This window comes from Limulus polyphemus, unplaced genomic scaffold (assembly GCF_000517525.1).
Source record: "Limulus polyphemus unplaced genomic scaffold, Limulus_polyphemus-2.1.2 Scaffold1475, whole genome shotgun sequence".
Classification (NCBI taxonomy): domain Eukaryota; kingdom Metazoa; phylum Arthropoda; class Merostomata; order Xiphosura; family Limulidae; genus Limulus; species Limulus polyphemus.
Window position 1 is genome coordinate 74343 of NW_013667085.1, and position 17206 is coordinate 91548.

Consider the following 17206-nt stretch of genomic DNA (forward strand, 5'->3'; position numbering starts at 1 on the left):
GTTATCGGAAAGGATGGATAATATTCACCATCAAGTGTGTTCAAACTTGAAAACGTCTGCTGATTCGATGAAGTTATCTTATGATAAGAGATTTACTGAAGTCAGGATTGTACTTGGAGACAGGGTGTGGTTGTATAATCCCAGGAAAATCAACGGGGAAGTCTCCTAAGTTGTCATCTCCATGGGAAGGCCCATATGACATAGTGCATTGTCTCTCAGATGTGACTTTCCAGATAAAATGTGGGCGGCGAGGTAAGCCAAAGGTGGAGCATGCCAACAGGCTTTGGCATTATCACGGTCCATGACATTTCAGTTGGGACGAAGTAAACAACAGAACAAATGACGCTGCTGAAGATGTGTCACCTGAAAAAGCCACTGTCAAAGAAGAAACTCTACTCGGTTTTGAGAAGGGAAACAGTGAAGCCCTTGATGAAGTTACTACCACTGATGTGACTGTTACCGATGATAGGACATTTCTTGATGAAGCAGATGAACCCCACACGAAGTAGAAGCCAACGAGATGGAGACCAGTAAGGAAGAAGATACGTCCCGTAAAATTAAGAGATTTTGTTGAATTTTAATGTTGAGTTTGTAAATTCTGTACATTTATTTAAGTTATTGTTAATTGTTTATTGGTTTAATGTAAGTGGCTATTGATCGGGACGAACAAGGAAGGGGCAGTGTTACGACAGCGGTGGTCACGTGACGCTAGTAACACGTCATATTCTCGAAGGTTCGTGAAGTCTCGAGAGGCTACTAGATATGCGGTAATCTTGTATATATAAGCCGCCAAGAAGTGATGGCAAGCAGGTAATGTAATGGGTAATTGACAGTTAAGTCGAGCACGTGAGACGTTCGTTGTGAATTATAGTGTTTGTTATAACGCGACTGTGGAAATTAAGTTTATTGAAATAAAACTGGTTTATTCTTTCTGAATACAACTTTGAAGAAAGGACTTGTATCGCTAAAGTTTCTTCGGAAAGAAATTATACGGAAAATTAACTAACGAACAGAGACGTAACAGTATTATAAGCCTTGAAGCTTACTACTTAACCACCATAAGGGCGTAAAAATGGAATCAAATCATCGTGAATCTAATCTTAATAACAGTTACACGTGAATCCATTATACAGTAATTTTAAGTTCAATTTATATGCAGATTTCAACTTTAACCTTCGTGAACCCAGTCGGTAGCATTTTTTTGTTTTGTTTTGTTTGTTTCATTGTTTACTCAAAAAGCTACAGAAGCCCTATCTGCACATACTCGTCCCTTATGTTGAACCGATAGACTAGAGGGAAAGTAGCTAGTCAATACCATGCACAGGTAATTCGTGGGTTACTCTCACCTGATTTAACAGTTGGATTTGGCCATCACTCTTATAGCACATTCGCAGACCCAATGTGCGGAGCGCATTTTTTCGACAACGGATTAACAGTTCGGGCCCACTAAACATTTGCCCAATGTGCGGAGCGCATTTTTTCGACAACGGATTCACAGTTCAGGCCCACTAAACATTTAGCCACTGCCGACCACTTCAGTGAAACAAATTGGAATTATGAAATTTTGGTTTATGAATATATATATAATGTTTGTAATTATAGAGCAAAGTTACGATAACGTTGCTAAGTTAATTCACTGCTCTTCAGTTTCAGATTTTATATTGTTTTTAATCGTTATAATTAGTTTCGGTTCCTAAAGTTTCTGCATTCACGTTGTAACACAAACATATAGAAAACAAAACAAACAAACTTGTATTAGTAACAAGGTGGCGTCCTCAAACCAAAACATGTGATTAAGGAGGGAGGGTGGCATTTCACTATGGCGGTAGACACGGAAGAGTGGAATCCTGACAAATTAGACGAAAGTGTAATAAGTAAGCATGTTTTATATAAATATTTGCTCTGCTTTAAACACCGAGAAAGTACATGAAAAACATTTAATGTATTGAACAATTGAACTTAAAATTGAAGTTTGTACTCGTGTAAGTTAAGCTTAGGAAATTGAAAGTTAAATTGTGAACTTGTGCATTCGTTTATGAATATATATATTTACAGTTTTTCAAATTTTAAATAAAACATCAAGTTCAAGTGCAAGGTTCAATGACTGCCGTAAGCTATAAATATGATGATTATTGAATGTAATGCACTTTGTCTTGGAGATACTGTTTTAATGTTTACATTTCTTTACAGTTTAAATTTGATGACGAATGTAAGGAATAAACTGTCATGATCATCAATTTTTATTAATTATAATGTTAGTTCTATTTATTGTGTGTATTATTATCAGAACACAACAAAAATAATTTCTATCAAAGTGTATAGCTAACTATACTACTGTACTGATCAATTTGTTATGATAACCCAACTGTAACAATAAAAGGTAATGTATGTGGGTTATCATAGTTTGGATCATGTTTAATATAGGTGGGAACACACACAACAGCATGATTGAAGATGTTGATCTTGGCCTAGAGATGGATAAGTCACTCAAACCATCAAGGCAGTGTTCTGTTGCTAGTAGTAGTAAAGCTAATCAAATTTTAAAGTGTGTTTATACACACATTGATAACAAGTCAAAAGAAATAATTGTCTCTATACAAATCATTTGTTAAACTTCACTTGGGATATTGTACTGTATTCTGTAGAGTATAGGATGAGAGGAAACAAGTTGAAGGTATGGAGAAGACAGGTTTATTTCACTAACAGTAAAAGAGTGATTGGCATATGATTGATTTATCATAAGAAGTAGGAGAAGACTGACACTTTACAAGAGCTTAAGAGGAGGGATCAGTTATTTCCTGAAAAATAAAGGGTTGGTTAAATTATTTTTTTCTTCAAGCGTGGACGTGTAAGGACAGTCTTGAAAGACCAAATGGACCCGTGTTGACCATACATTATTATTAATTACTAATAAGAACTTCTGAGTGAAAGTAAAATATATATTAATGTCAACCATGCTATATCCAACTCTAATTAGGCTTTTTGCATAATACCAGAGCTCTTCAGGCAAGCTGGAGTTATACCATAGATGTAATGGTGGTTACTAATTGACCCTCAGATTACTGTTCATTACTGGTCGGGCTTTATATTTTTATTTGTTATAACACTTAATGTAAAGAACTAACCAAACAAATTGAGGAGATCACCAATTTTCTGTGTAAAATGCATAAGAAACCCAATTAATAATTAGTGGGATTAATTGCCATATTTATGGTATTTTTGTTAAAATCTTTTATGACTTGTTCTTTGGGACCCTGTTATGTGTAACTATCAAATTCATGGACCCACAAGCAATTGTGTCTGTAAATAGTTTAGGAAAGTGTATCTGAAAAAAGCAGATGGGGTCATTGATAATTCTAGGGATGAATAACTCCTTATAGCTTGCAACTGCTTAGGAGGGTGGATTCCAAACTAATACCTCATTTTTACTATGATTCTTGAACTTACCAAATGTCAATGCTGCATAAACTCTCAATAAAGTAAACAAACTATAAGGTATTTAAATGTTATTTTTCTCTATGAAATATTTCCTTATAAGCATAATTAAATAAACATATTTCTGTCTTTGCATCAATATTTTATGTTTTGTTAGTACTATGGCTTTGTAGCTGTTTTGTAAACCTCAGTGGCATTACACTGTTCATGGAGGTAATGGTACAGTTAAAATAATAATCTTACAAGATCAATATCTTCAATAGTATTACTAGTTATATATATATTTTTTCCATAACACAACTTGTTTTTATATTTCGCATTTCAGTAAAATTGTTCCTAGTCTTTTTATACATAGTTTTTATGGCTTCTGTGATCTTGATTAACATATAATTAACATAAAATTTAAAGACAATAAGACATCTCTTCAATGGGTCAAGAAGGGTAACTCCTCTTTCTCAATGATTTTCCTTCCTTCCATTTCCCACCTATATCCTCAGTCTCATACGAATATACTACTATGTTCCATATGTGCTCTTCATTGATATTTTGCTTGCATGACTTCCTTCCATGGTGCCTGTTCCTGTCTCTTTATTCCATGGCTAATATCCTCTGTTCGTGACCTTTCTCCTTCTACCCTTACCAATCGGGTTCAGATTTTAATTCGATTGGCTTATATTTCCTTGTCTCCTTCTTCACGTAATTTGTTTCAGGTGTCTTCTCATCAGATTAGGCACCTTACCTTTTCACTGGCATCTCATCTCTGTTGTCTGTTGGAGGAAATTCTTCAATTGGGCATGTGTACCACACCACATGCGTTCATCTCTCACTATCTGAATTGGATCACTATTTCTTCATCATCAGATTATCTTCTTCCACCTGTAGCCATTCTTCAGACATTGGTGAGACTGTGACCAGATGAGTTCCCTTTTGTATATATATATATATAACACACCTGTTATTTGTCAGGGGCTTTTCCCTTTTTCACTGTATAGATCCTTCCCTGTTGCGAGTGGTGCCTGACCAGGTATCCTTCAACTAGTCAAATCCACACTGTCAGGCCATGATGACTTAATATTTATAAATTTCATGACCACTAAATGCTCAATGTTGAGATGGGGTGTTCCAGAAGATTGCTTGTAGATTTTTCCTCATGTTTTTAATTTGCATCATTAATATGCCCCTTTGAGACTGTACTCACCCATGGACTTCATGGGTAAAGCAAAAAGGGATAGCTGCCCATCTCTGCCATTCCTTAGATTGAATAAATTAGGTATGGTCTGCTTTTCAAATTAGGGTTTTCGTGGTCACCCATTCCACTGTCTCCGGTGTTGACATTTCTCTGGACTCTCCACTTTTTCTTCCAGTGGAGTAAGGGAGTCCTTACCACTTTCCAGTTCCAAGCCACGGGGGTGGTGGAACATGGAGGTATCTTCCTGAATGTAATAGTGATATATGATACAAATGTTAAAACCATTCAGTTGAGAGTAGGGTGTCAGTGTTCTGTTGATGTTTATGATAAAAGGTCCTCCAATCTGACCCTCCATATCTAAACTAGTTTATACAAGGGGATGTTGTAGCTTTGGAGTGAGCCATCAAAATTGCAGTTGCACCCCTTCGATTGGGATCTTTCATCCTATCTCCACATGGATGTCTGTTCCCAGTGGCTGGGTTTTGGATTCAGAGCTGGACCAGTCAACATAAGTCATCACACAGATTACAGGTGTCTCTGTTCCCTCACTGAATTGTACTCTTGTTCACTACTACCGTGTTGAGAGTCACAGTGGAGGAACATGAATATTACTATAGTTCTTCCTCTTACACTAGCCCTCGAAGATTTTAATATACCAGAGATGTTAATGTGCTGGGGGTGGTTCCTTTTTGATTGATTTAAGTGGGCTATTTCAATATATGGGGACATCTTTAATTTTCTCACATTGCTATCATGTGCCCTATTCACAGAGGTGGGTATGATATATCCCTCTGGTCTGCTGAACTTGAGGTGAAGACAGTATGATCCTCTTTCCTACCTCTACATGGATGTTGGTTCCCAGTGGCTGGGTTTTGGATGCAGTTGACTTGCCATGTACGGTTCCTCATGCCCTATCCACTCTACAATTTGGAGCACTTCCTTTTCCCTCTCACCCACATTATGGTCATCTAAGGAATTGATTCCCAATTTGCCCCTGAAGAAGAAAGTGCTCGGGTTAATAGGTTTTTATTCATTTCTATCAAGACTTCTTGAACCTACATGTTTTTCTAACATCAAGAATAAGGAATTGAGATTCAGAATTGAGTTGGTCGTATCCCTATCCAACCATTATTCTCTTCCTTTTGGATGTGCTCCTCCCATTTTATGCCCATGTCTATATCATTTATTTCCACACTAGGCAAATAGTATACCTGGTACAGAAGTGGAGTGGTCTCCTATGTATGTTTCTCTAATGCAAGGATCTCCTCTTTTAGAGGGTTCTTTGGTCACTTTTGAAGAATTCTTTTTTCATTCCCTCGCACCAGTCCTTCCACCTACTCATTGTGGGATTCTAGCTATTTATGTGAGCGGAGGTAATGTACGGTATCGGAAGTTATAATTTTTCTATTCTGAAAATGTATTTTTGATAGGTACTTACCTCCTCTCACACTTCCCACCCCTCCTCCCCACTGAAAATTGGTGTTTCCATTTTCTGCCAAAACCGAGATGATAGTTCAGTAGAATCGAATAGAGGGAGTCACATGCATCAGAAGGGTGTGTTGCACTCTTATTAGTGGAGGTTTGTTGCATGATGATTTACGTACAAGATGCACGTACGTATATTTTGCATAGATGCTGCTTAATTTTATAAGGTGGTGGCAATTATCTTGGGTAATTTGTACTGCATTATAGTTTGTGACATAGTTATTTGCAGTTGTAACTTGTATTGTGGTTGTGAAAAAATAGTGTTTTTATGAAGTAATTACTAAAAATAATTAAAAACATTCTAATATGGCATTTGAAAAAAATATTCAGTGTTTGATGTACAGATCATTTCAAATATACTCAAAATACTTAGAATTTTAAGGTTTTACATTTTATATGGAAGGCTGGTGTTGGATTCTCCTTGTCTCTCATGATATGTAATTACAGTAAATAACTGTAAGTTTAGCATTTTATTCATTGTGATCTAAATGTATGTGCTTTCATCATGAGGATTTAAATTTTTAGGTTAGTTTTGCATTTTATAAGCAAAACTGGTATTGGATTCTCCTTCTGTGTAATTAGAATAAACAACTATACAGGTTTGTTTGTAAGTTTTGTATTTTATTCACTTGTGAGCTACACATCTGTACTTTCACTTGCATGATACCCTATTTATATGTAAAAATAGACCAAATTTCAATAATTCTCTGAAAACTTTTAGAGGTAGATATTTACTCCTTTCAATTCATCCAATGAAAAGGAGGATCTACCCTGTACCTTCTGAAAGAACTGTTACCGAGTTTCATAAATGATGATATCCTATACATATTCATAATGTTACCGTTTCTGGATTTATCATTTGAAGTTTGTCAGAATGGAGATTTGAAGGCATTGGATAGGGGAGTGAAGCATCCCACCTTCCAATTAAATTGTTGGGTCTTCCTGATTGATCCTTATTGGCCAGCTCAGCCTTGGTTTCTATACAACTGCTCCTCTCTCCTCTTGTCCCTCTTCCACTTTCTCCCTACCTTGTGGAACACCCGATCTCAATGGTGAGCATGCGCAGTCGTGGAAGATAAAGCGCGAGTCAACATGGCTGGACAATGCAGATTTCGAGTTAAAGAATACCTATTCAGGCACCACTCGCCCTAGAGCGGGATCCATGGGATAAATAAACAGAGAAAGAGCACCTGAAAAGAAAGGAAAGTATGAATAAAAACTTACCAGTTAGAGTCGCCACAGTTAGAGAACGGCCACAGGTGGTAGACGAAGCCCTGATGAAGAGGAAACAGCAATATGATGGAGATAGTATGAGATGAACTTACTGGGTGTAGTCCACATGCCAGACTGCAGAATCTCCTCCATTGGACTATGAAGATGAGAAGCAAGGGAAGAAGTGAAGTGTCAGATCTGATGGAAGATGGACGGATGAACCAGCCACATTGTTACCCTCCTTTCTTCAAGTGGAGTATGGCAGTCCTTACCACTTTCCAGTTCCAAGCTGCTGGGGTGGTTGACCATGGAGGCATCCTGCTGAATGAGTTGCACACAATAACCATTCAGTTATAGAGTAGGGCAGTGGTGTTCTGTGGGTGTAGATGATGTGATATCATCCTATTTGTGATAACCAATGACAACAGAGTGAGACGTCAGAATGCAGCTCACCCCTTCAATTGGGAGCCCTCATCCTACACTCGTGTATATGTTGGTACCTCACAGGCAAGTTTTGGATTTAGAGTGAAACGATCAACATAAGTCTTCACACAGGTTTCGAGTTGTCTATCTTCCTCCCTCGATTTCCTCTGTCTGTGTTGTGGGTCACAGCAGTGGTACATGGGATTGTTCCAGTTCTGTCCTTGACTATCCTTTGTCCTCTCTTTTTACGGGGATGTTATTGCCATTTGAATGATCCCAGGCTGTTTCATGGTTGGGGGAATTGATTGAATGCGATAGACATCCTTTGGATACCAAATGTCAGAGCAAATCCTCATTACATACCTGGGAATCAGAGTCGTTCTCAATCCCCTGGTTCTTGGGTTTTGAGGTGAAGATGGTATGATCCTCATCCTACCTTCACACTGGGAGGTTTTGGATGTAGTTGACATTATGAATACGGTCCGCTGTGCCCTAGCCACTTTACACCTATGGGGTGCATCCTTTGTTTACCCACTTTTCTCATTGTGGGATTGAGTTACAATATATTTCTATGGTAAGGATCACTTTCCTGCCACATTCTCTCCCACTCGGTTGTGCTCCTCTCATTTTCTGCCCTTATATCGTACAAATTCCATCGTTAAGTGAAGAGTATACCTGTCTAAGAAGTGGTGCGGTTCCCCTCTTCGAATCTGAATCTCTCATTTCCAAGGGTATCCTTCAGACATTTTTGGGAGGTACTTCTGTCGTACCCTCACATCAGTCACTCCTCCTTATCAATGTGAGATTCTAGCTAATCGTGTGAGAGGAGGTAAGTACCATATTGGAAATTATAATTTTCCTATACTGAAAATGTATTTGATATGATACTTCCCTCTCCTCACACTTCCCACCCTTCTTCCCCACATTTCTCTGATGCTGACATCTGCCAAACTTTAAAGTGATAGTTTGGTAGAGGAGTGTTGAGGGAGTCATATGTGTATGTCATGCTCCTATTGATGAGTAGGTGATGCATGATGATTTGGATGAGAGACATGTTGGAATCTTGAAATTCCAATAGGGGGGAGCGGAAGGCTTGTGGCATGCATAGAGAACAAGTTTGCATATAGAGGGCAGCACTGAAGGAGAATATCTAATCTTGTGAGAGGAGGTAAGTACCTATCGGAAATACATTTTCAGTATAGGAAAATTATAACTTTTGTCATCTTTCAGAGATAGTTGGGCAGGTTCAATTGAGAAAGTATGGAGACTTCATTCAAGAATATGCCTCCCAGCTCCAAGGAATTGAACATGCTCTGGATGAAACTCTTAATGAATCATGGGATATGACCTTTGATCCAGTGTCTCTTCAGGTCAGTGTATGAATTGATGCAACATGATGTAGCATTAAACTGAATAACATTGTATGAAAAGACGGGTGTAATTTTTTACATTTACTGCAGCTGTCAAGTCAAACATGTAAGTTAGGAGTTGTTTATTTTACTTATTTTGTTTTTAACTAGTAATTTCTTGTGGTATCGGCACTGTTACTGCCTCTAAGAATTTGATGATGCTGAAGAGCTTAAAAAAGAGTGATATTTGTATCTGATGATAATCTTTTATTGCTTTTAAAGCTATTATTTTGCAGTCTGTTAAATATAATGTTTTGTCTTAAAGTTTCAGTGTTTTGATAAGAAATAAACTTTTGACTAACAGGGATCAGTTCAATTTCACATTTTGTTTATTTTCAACAATAGCAGAAATGTAGTGTTTAAAATTATTGTAGTGCATAATGCCTTATACTAGTAAAACATGATCTATAGGTCACTGGTGATTTGAGTGATGTTACTTCCCAGCAAGAGTGGTAATAATTTTTCATAAAGCCTTCTTTACAAGCCTTGTACAATTATTTCACAAAAATGTATAAAATTGCTGGTCAACTTTAAGAATTTATTGCAAAAATAAAAATTGTTCAGCAGTTTTTTATGCATAAAATTGCTTAAACACTAAATTGTAAATAGCAGTTATGTAAAATTGCACATATATCAATAGAAAAACTTCAGTAATAAAATATATACCATATTTAGAAATTTTGGTTCATTAGACTTAAAATTAACTTGATTAAGTTTGCAGACTTAGCTCAGTTCATAATGTAAGCCTAAGCATGTACATTAATGATATATCTTACCACTGTTTTTTTTTTTTTTTACATTACTATGTAGTAATCTGTGTATGCTTTCTACACTTAACCTGTGGTTCATTGTAGTCTTCTGTATATACATTTTAAAATAGTTAGTTATTATTGAAATATATAACACATATTAAACATAATTTTAATTATAAGTGTTTTCACTAAAACATTTCCACTAACATTTTTACATGAGAATATACTGACCAAAAACTAAAATTTGGAAAATTTCATCTGCATTTTTCAGAATTGATTGATAATTTGGCGAATATGAATCATCTTTTCAAACTCTAGAGATATGACTTACGATTTAGATTGACCTGTATTTAAAATCAAATACTGAAATGCTTCGTAAGGTCTAAAATTGATTATAAGTATAAAGTAATGGCTAAACTTTGTGTATAGTCATCTAAAAAAAATGTGAAACACAAATAAAGTGTAGGCAGTTAAATTTTGAACTTTAGCAATATCATCTTGAAATTATTGACTTTTGAGCTCTTTGCTTTAATTCTCTTAAGACATTATGGTATTATTTGTTTGTTTTTTTGTATTTTCTTTTCACCCTAGCTTAGTTTTGTCAGCTTAATCTAATATAGTGTAAAAGTAGTTGTTAGTCAGTATGTGTTTTTCTTCCTAACATCACCATCTCATAAAATTAAAGTTTTTGAATTATTATGTGATTGTTTGTTATGAAATTATTAATAAAAAAATTAAATTAAAAGTACATGCTTTTTTTTTCTCATTAGTTTATAACGAAGCAGATACTGATGTTACATAACCAAGCATCTCTTATTTGTGAAAGCTATAACTTTATTTACTACTATTCTGTAAAATAGGTTTTCTTAAACTCAACTTTAGAATCTAAATAATTCTTCATTGTTACCATACATGACTGAAGATAAAAAGAAAAAACGTAATAAACATATTTTTTCTTTCCCCTCATTTTAACATGTTTTGGTGTGGATTCTTTCTTGATAGTTCCTTCCTTATGAAAGAACTACTCTTCTAGAACTTGTATCCACAGACAACAAAATCCTGAACAAAGTAATTACTGTATTTGCTCATTTGTGTTGTGAAATCAAGGAGCTGTGTCATGAAGCAAGATCAAAGTTTTTTAATTCTCTACTTTTTTATGGAGAAGGAGGTTAGTAAACTATTTGATTTAAGTTTTATAGATGTGAGAAATTTTTTTTTATTACTAGAAATATTGACATGTTATTTTAAAAAATTCTTAAACTGTTGTTTATTATTTCTAATCCATTTACATAATATCCAAGGGTTAATGTAACTTGAATAATTGAGCATCCTCTGTCTCACTGTGATCGACTTGTGATGACTTGAATGTGCCTAATGAAAAGACGCATCAACTGCCCTTTCTAACAGGTGACCAATGAAAAACATAGAGCTGTAGATCTTGTGCAATCACAATATCTTGTGTCAATTTATGATATTATTATTTTTAAATTCTATGTTGAAGAACTTATTCAATTTTAAGAAAGAAAATATAATCAAATAATGGCTATGAAATCTATATTAGATAACAACAATATTTTCAGTGTTTTATCAACAGGACATGGGAAGACAAAAATTCATGCTTGTTTGTCCATGATTTTACCCATAGAGCATTGTGGCTATTTATTCCAGTTTGATACATTTTTACACTGGTTATACTTAGGTGTTAATTTAGTGATCAGATGTAGTTAGAACATAACAACTGAATTAATCAAGTTAAGAATTAACCTAGTTTTGAGACAGTGTTTTTCTGCCTTATCCATTATTTTTGACAATTTGGTTTTGCCTATTTATTATTTTGTATTCTATTTACCAACAGTTTCTGTCCTTTTCTTAATTTTTAAACTTTTCACTATAGTGTCAGGTTTCAGAGGACTTGACTTGATATTACATGAACATCTTTTAAGGCCAAATTTATGCTGTTAATGAAAATATGTGATTTTATTATGTAATTAGTCTTTAAACACGAAGCATTTCAAATCTTGAATTAACTCCAAACAAGAAAAAATGCAGCAAAACATAAAGTTTATGCACAATAATAACTTAATTCAATGACATAGAAAAAAGCTAAATATTCTATTATCTAATTGAACCAGGCATGACCCAGTGGTTACCATGCAGAGCTGCAGATCAGAAGGTCCAATGTTTAATATGCTGCTGTATTGCTCTGCATTTTCATTGTGGGAGTGTTATAATTGTGATTGTCAATCCCACAATTGATTCAATAGTAGCTGTGTATTAGATGACATATATTTCTAATTGGTTATCCTCCCTCTGGTTAGCAATCCTAAATTAGAGTTATCTATGCCTAAATTCTAAGGTTTTCTGTCCTAGTTGCTGAGCCCATGTATCATAAGCTATGCCATTCATACTGAAAATATCAGTACTGTCTGCCTACATGTTCAGGTTGAAAGTACCAATATTATTTCTCCATCTGTTTATTTTAGAGCCATCTGGTGGACTTCAGGAAGGAGATGCTCAGGTTTACATTGGACGTATGATATCAGTAATACAGGTAAACAACATTGCATCTAATATTGTTTTATAAACCAGTTCTCTATCAACTCACTAGACACAAGTGAGACTCTAGTTAGTGAAACGTAAGATTTTATATGAAATTTTGCTCTTATCAAAACTTGCTTAGTATCTGAAATTGTTAATTTCATGTGTTTTGCCAATTTTTGTGGGAAAATCTTAATAGATACATTTCAAATTGTAGTCAAATTGAAACAACTTTAATTACAAGTTCTCACAGGTTTTTCACAGAGCTTAAATGATACATCACAAAGTTTAGTAAAATAGAGACAATGATATTTAAAATCTGATTACACTATCCTTTCATAACTGATGTAACTAATATTTAATTCAGTGTACATTGTACTTCTCATTGGAATTGAATCTAAGCTCTTTGTTTTTTCCATTTAAAAATAGCTATAACCAACTGAGAAAGTATATCATAATGCTCGAATGAAATATTTGTTCAAAAATGAACTTCAGATTTCTAGTAGAAGGTGAACAGATCAAAAACTATGTCATATTCTTATACAGAAGCTTTAAAGTATTGTTAAAGTGATAGTTTTGACAAAATGACACATGCCAAAATGTTATCATAATCAACATTAAACATATGAGAAAAAAAATCAGAATGATGCTACATACTTTTTGAGCAAGAAACTCATAATAGTGTATGTGAAAATGTTTTTCTTTTGTTATTTTTGAATTAATAACATAATTTTTCTAAAATTAGCTAAGAACTTAAGGTTTAAAATTTTTTTTGACAGAGTAATGATGAATAATATGTAATTGTTGTTTGTTAAATTACAGTATGCATTTTTAAAAGAACATTTTCTTGTATTTTGTATATTATTGTGTGAGGTAGTTATCAGATTTATGCAACATAGTACACTTAAAATTAGCTCTCTCTTTCATCATCCCTTAACTTTGTTTGTCTTGGTGATAGAAACAAGTAATGAGATTTATTGATTAGTAATTTGACTAATTGTTTAAAGTGGGAAGTAAATTGTTTCATCCTTTAGACGTGTTACTTATAAATGTTATATGCCTTTATCTTCTTGATTTACTGTTTGCTCATAAAACTAAGAGAAACAACTGTAAAATAATTTGTTCAGTCATTATCCTTTTTCTTTTTGACAAGGAATTATCCTGCTTTATAAATCGATGCTACCTAGTTACCAAGAATTTAATACATCAGTTGTCATCATTGTATTGTGGAAATAAAAATGGTCCAACAGTTATTGATGTGACAGATGTTCACTTCCAGGTGAGATTTTTTTTACTTGTAATCTCATAAATTGTGTGTTCTTGGTCATGCATTGAAATGTTTTTACAACTATTTTGCATATCTATAGGATTATAAATTGAATAGGATAATTCACAAAACTTTAAGACAACATGAATCATTTGTTGCCAGAATAGTTAAGATAATTATATAAGCATTCATAATTTTGCAAAAAAAGAATGTTAACCTTAACCTATTTTTTTAGCTTAACTCTTTCATTGCCATGGTAGGGTGGTCTTTATCCAGGAGGTAAAAAATCGAGATTAGTACTTTCTTTTGGGGCACCCCATAATTTTATGAGGTTTGACCAGAAACTATAGTATACAAAATTTTCAGGGAATTAAACCATGTTAAGGGATTGCTACAAGCCCTTGAAGTTTCTCCCCCTGTGATGTTGTGTTGTACAGTGTGCATCACACTTAAAATTAGCTACTCAAACAAACAAAAACTATATACTTGATGCAAATCTCTCTTAAAACATTCGAGGAAAAGGAAGAAAAAACACATTTTTTACAAACTAATTTACTATAGAACCATAGAAAAATGAATTGCTCAAAGCTACTTGTAACTTTGCATATTACAGAATATAACAACATTCACTTTTACAGCATTTATGATGGTACTGGTCTTTACATCAAGGAATTTCTTTCTATACTCCTTGACCACCAAAAGAAGATAATATCTTTGGTCCTGCTTGTGTATAGTGTGAAGCCAGCTATATTCTTCCATGAGGGTCACAATGCATTCTTTGATTTCATTTATGTCCTGGAGCTGCTTGCATGTTTCTTTGCCCTTCAAGAACCTTCCATCTTGCTTCCATTGGTCATGATCCTTGGAGAGGAAGGAGTCTGATTTGATGCCAATGATTTTGAAAAACTGGAGACTGTTTCCCATGATGAAGTTTTCCAGGGCTTCAGCCTCTGTCCCCAAGTCCCTCTTCTTGACAATTGCTCTGTTCTGCCAATCCTCATTTTATGGTTTTCGAGAGCTTAGACCATACGATGCTTGGTTGTCAAAGACACATTGTCATCAAAGAAGGAGAGGGAGATGATCTCTTATGATAAATACCAGAGGTGTCAAGTGAACTTCTTCATTGTAATGTTGGCCATCTGTGGATCCAAGGTCTTGTAGACTTGAAGAACCTGGATGAGCTGTAGGTCATTCTTTGAAGTGGACAATGAGAGAGGGTGTGGTACCATGCTTTGATGTAAATGGTGGATATGAATATGCAAATTATTCACATTACTGCCTTCTCTCTGACCATGAGGAACATCAAGACTTTGAGAGCATAGATGGATTTTGCCATCCACCTGATGCAATGCATTGCTCCTGGAGCCATTGACCAAACTCCTCAAAGCAACATTCCTTCAAGAAATGTTGTTACTAACTCTAAGATTTCTGTATATTCTTCTCTGAGTTGCTGAGTCCAGAGTACAGCAGTGCATCAAGAGAGCATGAGAACAGCTCCTGTAGAGGCTCTACCTTCCTCTTCTCCCTGTCCTGACTCTTTTCAGTGGTGATGGTTCTTCAGAACCATCTTCTCTTAGTGAACTTGCACCAGCTACATCCTGATCTGTCTACAGGATAGAATCAAGAAGAGCTGGTTCCATACTTTTTGGCCATTGACTTTTATGAAGAACTTCTGTCAGAGGCACTGCAAGAGAATAATCGACTTCTTCAACTTCAGATGCCTCTGACAGGCTTCCTCCTTCAAAAGAAAATGACATATTTAGGAGGAACTCAATTTCCTCCTGTGTCAAGACCTTCTTCTTCCTCAGTTTTTTTGTTTTTTCTTTAAGTTCAGGTTCTATTTCTAGAAGGAAAAAATATAAGGTTTAATACCCATTTTCTATTGTGTATCATTACATGTATGTTACACATTGTATATCATCATCCTTCTATTGTTTAGAAATTCTATATATGCTATAAATGATGATTACTTACTTGTAGGTAATACTTTACGAAAACCTGGTAGCACTTGCAGTTTGCTGGTGAATAATTGGTTTCTCAAGTTACAGTCAAGAAGGCTAAGCCAAGAATACTATCCCAACCAAAATGAGCCATATTTATATTACTGGAAACTACACATGCACGTAAGCATGGTAATATAGGAAACAGGATGACCATAAGCATTTACACATATTTACACCTATACCACCGCTAAATCCCGACCACCAAGTAAGATAACTAGCCAGTTTATTGGATAAGATACATCTTCATATTTTGTACAGAGCTGCATCATAAATATTTTCTCTCACTTTTATAAAGTACTTTAGACAATTATTATTGCATCCACTGTATTGTAAAGAAACCGGCAAATTTTATCCCACTGTGTTATCAGAGTAGTAATCCAAATAGTTTCTGTAGGATACTTCTGCTTTTGGACTTATTGGATTGGCCGGGACTTTATACAAAGCCGTAAACATTTTATAATACTTTAGACAATTGTAATTGTAACCATTTTACTGTCAACAAGTTGATATATCTTTTCCCACTTTGTTTTCAAAGCAGGAAAAATTCTGGGAATTGCTCTGAATGAACTTATTTGATATTAATGGTGTCAAAGTATGGTAACACATAAACACGAATGGTGATTCATTGCTTTATATTTGGCAGGTTTCTACTTCAGCCGCTAACAGTAGAATAACAATAGGAAATAGGTGTAGAAAGATTAGAAGAAACTCAGAGGAGATTTACTTGGAACTTTACTGTCTGTACTGAAAAGAACAGAGTACTATTCAGTTTGTTTCTTCTAGTTTCTAACTCATCTACTAGCAATAAAATAACTACAGAAAATAAGTGTGAAAAGGTGAGAGTGTAAACTCTGACCATAAGTACCTTGAAATTTTGTAATCACTACTAACAATACTATAATTTTATTTTGCAACCTTTATTTTTGTTATACTTTGATTACTTACCTATAACCTTGATAAATAAATATAATGTTACAGTACCAAAAATAACAAATAAAACATAAAGCTTTACTGAAAATAAAAATGTTTGATATTTAATTACAAAGTTTTTTATTTTTCATTTGTTTTAACTGTCTGTTATTATAAAAGTAACTAAAATGATAAAAATAGAAAGTTGTTAGGTAAGATAATGAAAAAAAATTAATAAAAAATCATTCATGGTGTATATGCGCCAAAAACTTCTGCATTACGCTGTTTGATACGGTCATGTTGATGCATGTGTGTCATGTAATTTTCAACTTTTCTTAGGGTATTTTTAGTCAGACACGGTTCAAAGGTCAATAAAACAAAAATTAATAAATAGAAATAGGTTTATACTGTTAAGAGATTTAAGCTATTTAGAATGAACATTTGTGGTTTCTTATTACAATTTGCAGTTATTCTAGAACAAAAAAGGTTATTTAGATTTATTTCCTAATTTTTATGATGGTTTGAGGTTGGTCAAATCAATCAACACCATGTAGAGTTAATATTGATAAAATAACAGATTGAAC

The 17206-nt window shown here is 34.5% G+C and overlaps 1 protein-coding gene across 2 annotated transcripts in view; it reads left to right on the top strand.

The window, feature by feature from the left end:
- The first annotated feature begins 1804 nt into the window (after positions 1-1804).
- LOC106463761 (WASH complex subunit 4-like) overlaps positions 1805-17206 on the top strand; it is a 77595-nt gene continuing 62193 nt past the window's right edge. The window contains exons 1-5 of one of the 2 annotated variants that reach the window (XM_022391342.1): positions 1805-1874; positions 8975-9114; positions 10908-11073; positions 12389-12456; positions 13597-13722. In XM_022391342.1, the coding sequence (XP_022247050.1) occupies positions 1820-1874; positions 8975-9114; positions 10908-11073; positions 12389-12456; positions 13597-13722 (555 nt within the window). In that variant the 5' untranslated portion in view covers positions 1805-1819. The remainder of the gene's footprint in view (positions 1875-8974; positions 9115-10907; positions 11074-12388; positions 12457-13596; positions 13723-17206) is intronic. The other variant, XM_013923826.2, reaches the window with a different exon arrangement.